At 40.2% G+C, this 6,503-nt stretch overlaps 1 protein-coding gene across 1 annotated transcript; it reads right to left on the bottom strand.

Annotated features, from left to right (window-relative positions):
- Positions 1–912: 912 nt before the first annotated feature.
- Positions 913–4,578, bottom strand: hspb7 (heat shock protein family, member 7 (cardiovascular)). Its single transcript, XM_032521485.1, has 3 exons — positions 4,201–4,578; positions 1,352–1,476; positions 913–1,184 (listed from the first exon to the last, which is right to left on the bottom strand). Exons 1-3 carry the CDS (start codon positions 4,358–4,360, stop codon positions 1,005–1,007), a joined length of 465 nt encoding a protein of 154 aa, XP_032377376.1. The 5' UTR covers positions 4,361–4,578; the 3' UTR covers positions 913–1,004.
- Between the last annotated feature and the right edge of the window lie 1,925 nt (positions 4,579–6,503).

Here is a 6,503-nt window from a genome sequence, read left to right as displayed (position 1 = left end):
ACACCCTCCACCACCAAAATTTAGTGCAGAAACCAAAAAGAGAATTTCTAAAATGACTTTTCTTTTTTTATGTTTTAACGTTAATTACATGTTCAGTTACACTCAGTTTTTTCTGTATTATTTTCCAAAATGAAGTGCTACCTAAATGGGGTTTCAAAGCCTTCCCCAAAGTGGCAGCATTAAAATTCAAAGGGAGAAATGCTGACGCCATTATACATTTTTTGCCTAAAAAAACATAAGTAGGCTGTTAGCAGTGTACAGGTGTAGAAATCAGCTGTTTAAATTGGCCGAAGAGTCTAATAGAATATTAACTTTTGCAAACTCCAAGCCCATACCTTTAACAAAAACAATTTGCCATACGTCAATCAAAAGATTTATATATTGTTCAGTGTTTATTGTCAAAGCAGGATCCTTTTATTCACACAAATAATAATATACAATAAATTATTTTTACTGTAATGTGGCAACTATCAATTTCAGAGGTGAGTCTTTAGGAGTGAAGTGTAAACTGATCCATTAATTGCTGTGTGTGTGTGTGTGTGTGTGTGTGTGTGTGTGTGTGTGTGTGTGTGTGTGTGTGTGTGTGTGTGTGTGTGTGTGAAAATTCCGTACATGTCCAACCCCTGTATTTCTATAAGTTATGTGCAGGTATGACTTATAGGCCTTTTTTTTAATTTTTTTTTTACAGCAGACATGTTGACATGTCATTGCAGGAAAAGGACAGGTGTATTCAGAACCATTAATGGTGTATGCATTCCACTCAGGAGAGGCCCTGGCACAGACTGACTCACTGAAAATAGCTGTGTACGTATGGTGAACTAACTCAGAATATAAATGAGCAGCAACAGGCATTGCTGCAGTTGTGAAGGATGGACGTGGCATGTTTTATAGGGCACAACTGTCTGAGTGTTTAAAGTAGAATGGTTTAAGCGAAGACAGGAAATGAGGAAGTACCATGACAACAAAAAAGTGATAGGTTTTGTGATGGGAAAGCCGATCCCTCTCTAGATCTTGATCTCGGTGCGGAAGGTCTGTACAAGCTCGTGTTTGGCCGGGTGTCGCCGTGCCCTGACCGTTAGGGTCCCTTCGGAACCCAGTGATGATGTCACTGAGGTGGGGTCCACATCCTCAGGTAGTTGGCACTTGTGTGTAAAAGTGTTCATCACTGATCCATCCTGGGCCAACTGCCAAAGACAGAATGTTAGCGATGACTTATGTAGATAAATGCTTTGATAAGTGATTTGCCTACCCCACAGACCCAGTTTAATAGGATTTTAGTCATATCATTGGAACACTAACATTGTTTTTTGGACTATGTATACTATTCAATATCAATAAGAAGGCTGCCCACCTTCTCTGCACGAACTTCAATCTGGTTATTGGATGTGGTGACGATGACATCTTCAGGGGAGAAGTCTCGCACATCAACCGTGAACTGGTACGAATCCCCGAGAGTCTTGATATTTCCAGAACCACCTAAGGCCAAAAGATGAGAAAGGATCTTAGACCACAGGAAGAAATACAAGTAAATCTATTCTGGCCTCTTTGACAAATCATTTTTCACTGAATTCTCATTTACGCTCCATGCAAACGAGGGTAATCACATGGTTTGATAATTGTGGGCTGGTGATAATAACAATATAGGAATCACTAACAGACATGTTACAGGCTCTCATTGATTTAAAAGACTACATTTTGTTATTGAAATATTTTCAGTTATTGTCATTTCGGTGTTACATGCCAACAACTGGGAATACAACATTATTCAGTATTTAAGTATTTAAGTATTTTCTTCTGAGATTACAAGCTTTCTTTGGAGGCAAAGCTTGGAAAATCTGTTTAAAAGCCAAAGGGACCCTAGCGGTCCGGGCATGGCAACACCCGGCTAAACACAAGCTTGTATAGACATTCCACACAAAGATCAAAATCTAGAGAGGGATTGGCTCTCACTTTTTGGTTTTTATGATACTTCCTTATCTGTCTTCACTTAAACCATTCTACTTTAAACACTCAGACAGTTGTGCCCTATAAAAAATGCCACCTCCATCCTCCACAACTGCAACAATGCCTGTAGAATCGACTAAGTAGGAAAAATTAATACTGGCTGAATTCCATTGAGCTGCTTCAGTTTCAGGGTCTTGGTGCTTGCTTTTTTAGTTAGTTAGTTTGTTAATTAGTTAGTAAATACTATTGTATTTGCCAATGACGTTTGAGTACTTTATATTCTTAAAATATAGGCACAGAAGTGGCAATTATCTTGTCATCTACATATTATTTGACCTTAAATGTGTCACATTCATTATTTGGCCATTCTTTTCTTGCATCACAGCAGTTCTGAAAGTGGTTTATATTGTTTATTTGGTTTCCTTTTAAATTCATGGAATTATGGAATGAGTGTATTTTTGGTCTTTAACAGATTTGGACATAAAAAAAATATTTATAAATTGACCATATAAACCATATAAAATGCATGACATGCTGACCATGGCCCTAACAGGCTATTTATGGCAAGATATTTGTAATATGCTGAAGTGGCATTGGCTATGACACATGAATTATGAATGTAATGTGATTAGTGGTGGAACCAAATTCAAAATTGTATGATGAGGCTCGTAGTGGTTGTACCATAGGTGGGAGCCAGCATACTTGGTTGTATATTGTTAATGTGTAAAGTTCTACAGAGAGTGATTGGAAAGTCACAGTTCAGATCAGTAGCAATGGTTTGATTTCAACATATGTTTTTTAGCAACTACCAAGAATTTCCATTCTTTCCCATCTAGTTGCTAGCTGTCTGTCTGCTGTTTTGTGCTGGGCAGTAAGCTAACAGATTTATCAGAGCCATTTCACTAAAAACAGCTGTCTGCTGCTGTTGTTGCTGCTGAAAGATGGATTAGATGAGAGCAGAGTTTGGGGCTGAACAGAAAGGCCTAAAAAGTGCTGTATAGCTGAGCGGAAGAGCAGAGTTGGTTGATACTGTTCTGCGGGGTTGTGACTATGAGGGACACCCTTCACGTTACACCTAGTCACTTGTTCCACTGTTTTTGTTCAGAGATCTTGATTAGCTGTATGGAAAAGGTTAATGTCAGTAACAGGATAGAGTAGAGAAACATATGATAGTCATGCAGTCTGATGCTAGTCAGTGACAGTCTGTCCACCGAGATTCTGAGCTCAGTGAAGAACGTTTTTATTTTAATTTATACTTTTATTTATACTATTTATTGATCCCCAGTGGGGAATTTACAATTTTACAGTTTTGGTGGCACATGACCTCACACACAGACTGGCTGTGAGTGCATGTGAGATATAGCTCCGACTTCCCATGCAGGTTAGTTTGACAGTGTGACATCATTCCAACTGTGTGTGTAAGCACTGTATTTGGTGTGTACACTGGTCGCCAGGCAACCATCTGGTCATTTCTTATGCAGGCGTCATTCAAGATACTCAGTGTGTGAAGTCACACTGCTGGCGGCCAGTCCAGCATTCCCCAGTTTGCTTGTGTGTGTGCGCCTGGCTTTCCCTTTAGCTGCATCCACCCATCCTTAGGCTCTTATGGGATACCAACACTGGTTCCAAAACAATTCAACTCTGTCCGTGATACATGAGCCACATGGACTCCGAGTCCATTTGAAGTTCACACATGTCTGTGTGCGCCAGCAATGACCTGATACAGAGTAGTTCACACATTATTGAGCTAGAAGATGAACCACAAAGTCAAATGTCTCCTGACCTTATAATGTGAAATTTAAAACACACAAATGCCTGAAAAACCTGGAAGAGAAAGCTGATTAATGCCTCCATTTCTACAGAAATGCAGCCTAAACTTAGAGTGGGTTTCCCTTGCGTGCATCTGTTTTCTTTACATCTTTTCTTAATTTTTTTTTACACTTAAGGTATTCCATAAAACCATGGCCACATTCTTACATAGAAACACAGTAGTCCACACAAATCAACCACACTAGAGTGTTGCCTTTTTAACTCTGTCCTGCCTGTTTCTTTCTCCCTCATCTGAACTGCCACTTTGGACAGGTTTTATCACCACTTGATGGAGAAAAAAACACCACACAAACACACAAATAGCTTCCAAGCATAGACATAAATCTACTTTGCAGTCAAAGGTGTCTCTTCAACCTGCTGTTGCTATCATTTTCATACATTGTATACAAAAGGACTAACAGAGACCTGAAACTGCTTCCAACTTACTGGAAAACCCCAAAGCGTCGCTCCCAGGCCCCATGAAGGAGCCAAAGTCCTCAGCAAACAGTCCTCGGCTCTTCTCCATGTATGGGTTACCAGAGGATGAGGATGAGGTCTGGTGGAAACTACGCTCCGATCGATAGGCAGAGGAGTTGGTCACACTCATGGATGGCTGAGAGTGCTGGGTAAGGCAGAGGAGGAAGAGTAAAGGGAGGGAAGAGGGAGGCGGAGAGAGTGGATTCTTATGGGAGTCTTTCAGACGCTTAAATGTAAGAAATGTTACACACAGCTCTTCTATCCGCTTTCTATTCTTCCTAGCTTGTGTTTTTATTGTCTGTGTTAGGTAAAGTCCTTTATTTTCCCACTTTCCTGAAGGCACCCACCCTTGGCCCTTATATAGCGTATGGTCCCATGATTGGGAGGTGTGCACATGTGTCACAGCTCATTGGGAAAGGGTAATAGTGTTCTATATTTATCATGAGACGCACAGAGCAATGGAGAGAGGGGTCTGTTGTTGGAAAAGGTCTGGGCATTGAAGGCTATGAGGTTAAGAGCATGGTAAGAGAGCGGCATTTGATAGAGAGAGGTAGAGAAGGAGCGGGGAGCGAGGGGGGGCAACAGTTGTCATTTCAGATACACCCTGCCTAAAATAGCTTCCTTCTTCTCTCTATATTTAATTCTTTCTGTGCCGCTTTCTTAACATTGGGTGCTAAGCCTTTGTTCTAACATTGGATCCTCACATGGTTCTGTCACTAAATGACATCAGCGTTTTCACAGCATCTCATGAGAGAGATTTTTGTCATCTGTTTAATGAGTTGATCTTTCAAATGTTAAACCTCCAAGCCCAATTACACCAAATGATTGTCCGGAAAAAGGCTGTTTTGCCGCTGAGCTGGGTGGAGAGAGAAAAGGAGCCTTGCCTCTTATTTCAGAGTACAAGTTAGGAGCAAAACAAAGATGGAAAGAATGTGCTTGAAAACAAAGCCGTCAGCGGGAGCAGGGGACTTAGTGGTGACATTGCTTTGTGGCTATTAATACCTATGTGGAGAGCACAGGCCATCATGATAAGGAAACTCACTGCTCTCCTCTTTGCTGCTGACAGCTAATCTATTAAAATTCATTATGTGCTCATTGACATTACATATTTGACTTGTGCTTTTCAGTCAAGAGTTGCCTATAATATACATATGACCTGTGTATGACACATAACATTACACATCATTACAACTGCAATGCCAATCATCAAATATCTGCAATCACAATCATCTTGAAATTGAAATCCAAGGCAGTCCGCTGTTGAGAAAAAATACACAAAGTTTGCCGTTTTTTTGTTTTAAAGTCACATTTGGAAGGTTACCAAACATTATAAATGACACCACACAGTGATATGTACTCCCAGTCTTATCAGTATAGAGCTCAGAGCCCCTGCTGAAGGTCTAAATCCAGCCCAGCAACTAACCTACTCCCTGGCAGAGAGCACAGAGCCTCCACCCCTCCAAAGTGACAGCAGTAATATTGTTGGTTAATACTGGCATTTTCTTCAAATTTAGACAGCGTGTTGCACCTCTGATGGAGTTGTCATCAAGACCAAAGTGGTAGTCTGCAAAATATGTTAGGAAATGTCAATGATGTTGGTTATCCTGTTTATATTTTTTCAATAAATTTGTGTAATTTTATTTAAGGTTGAACTAATCTTAGCTGGTACGTATCTCAGTTTTCAAAAAGTTCAAAACATTTCATATGGCTGTCTTTATTTTATTATGGCAGACTATACACAGCCCTCTCTTTATTTCAGTTTAGTTGTTGGGAAGCGAGAAAGCTCTCGATGATAACAAATAAGAAGTGTATTGGAAAGCTCAGCGAATCATAGCACCTTAACAGCTTCAAAGAAGTTAATGGTCTATTAAGGCATCCGGTGTTATCCCTGCCTTAAGGCGTTCAAATATGTAGCTCAATGTCAATGAAGGAAGATACACATAAACACTATGTTGTATTGGGAGGTTAAAAGCAGGATAAATAATGTGTGGTTAAGTTTGGAGGGAGTCAAATGAATAATAATGATCAAATGTGGCTTTTAATCATTTCAGGGAGCCAACTAGAAACACAGGAATTATGCAAATGACAAGAATAACAACAGAGAGTGAGAGGAAAAATCTGATCTCTCTGATGTCAGTAATCCACATTGTCTCACCAGTGGAATGAGTCACCTCTATATGTATGTTTGTGTGTGCATTCCTATCTGCCCAGAATGAGCACTGAAACACACACACACACACACACACACACACACACACACACACACACACACA

The sequence above is a fragment of the Etheostoma spectabile genome, chromosome 7 (assembly GCF_008692095.1).
Source record: "Etheostoma spectabile isolate EspeVRDwgs_2016 chromosome 7, UIUC_Espe_1.0, whole genome shotgun sequence".
NCBI classification, from domain to species: Eukaryota; Metazoa; Chordata; class Actinopteri; order Perciformes; family Percidae; genus Etheostoma; species Etheostoma spectabile.
This window is presented reverse-complemented; position numbering and strand designations above follow the sequence as displayed.

Bases quoted from the DNA above. Each gene is read 5' to 3' on its own strand.
- hspb7 (XM_032521485.1), bottom strand. From the start codon at position 4,360: ATGAGTGTGACCAACTCCTCTGCCTATCGATCGGAGCGTAGTTTCCAC. The intron at 1,477-4,200 runs GTAAGTTGGAAG...TTTTGGCCTTAG, and splicing joins CGACGCTTTGGGGTTTTCCA to GTGGTTCTGGAAATATCAAG. The intron at 1,185-1,351 runs GTGGGCAGCCTT...TGTCTTTGGCAG, and splicing joins TTGAAGTTCGTGCAGAGAAG to TTGGCCCAGGATGGATCAGT.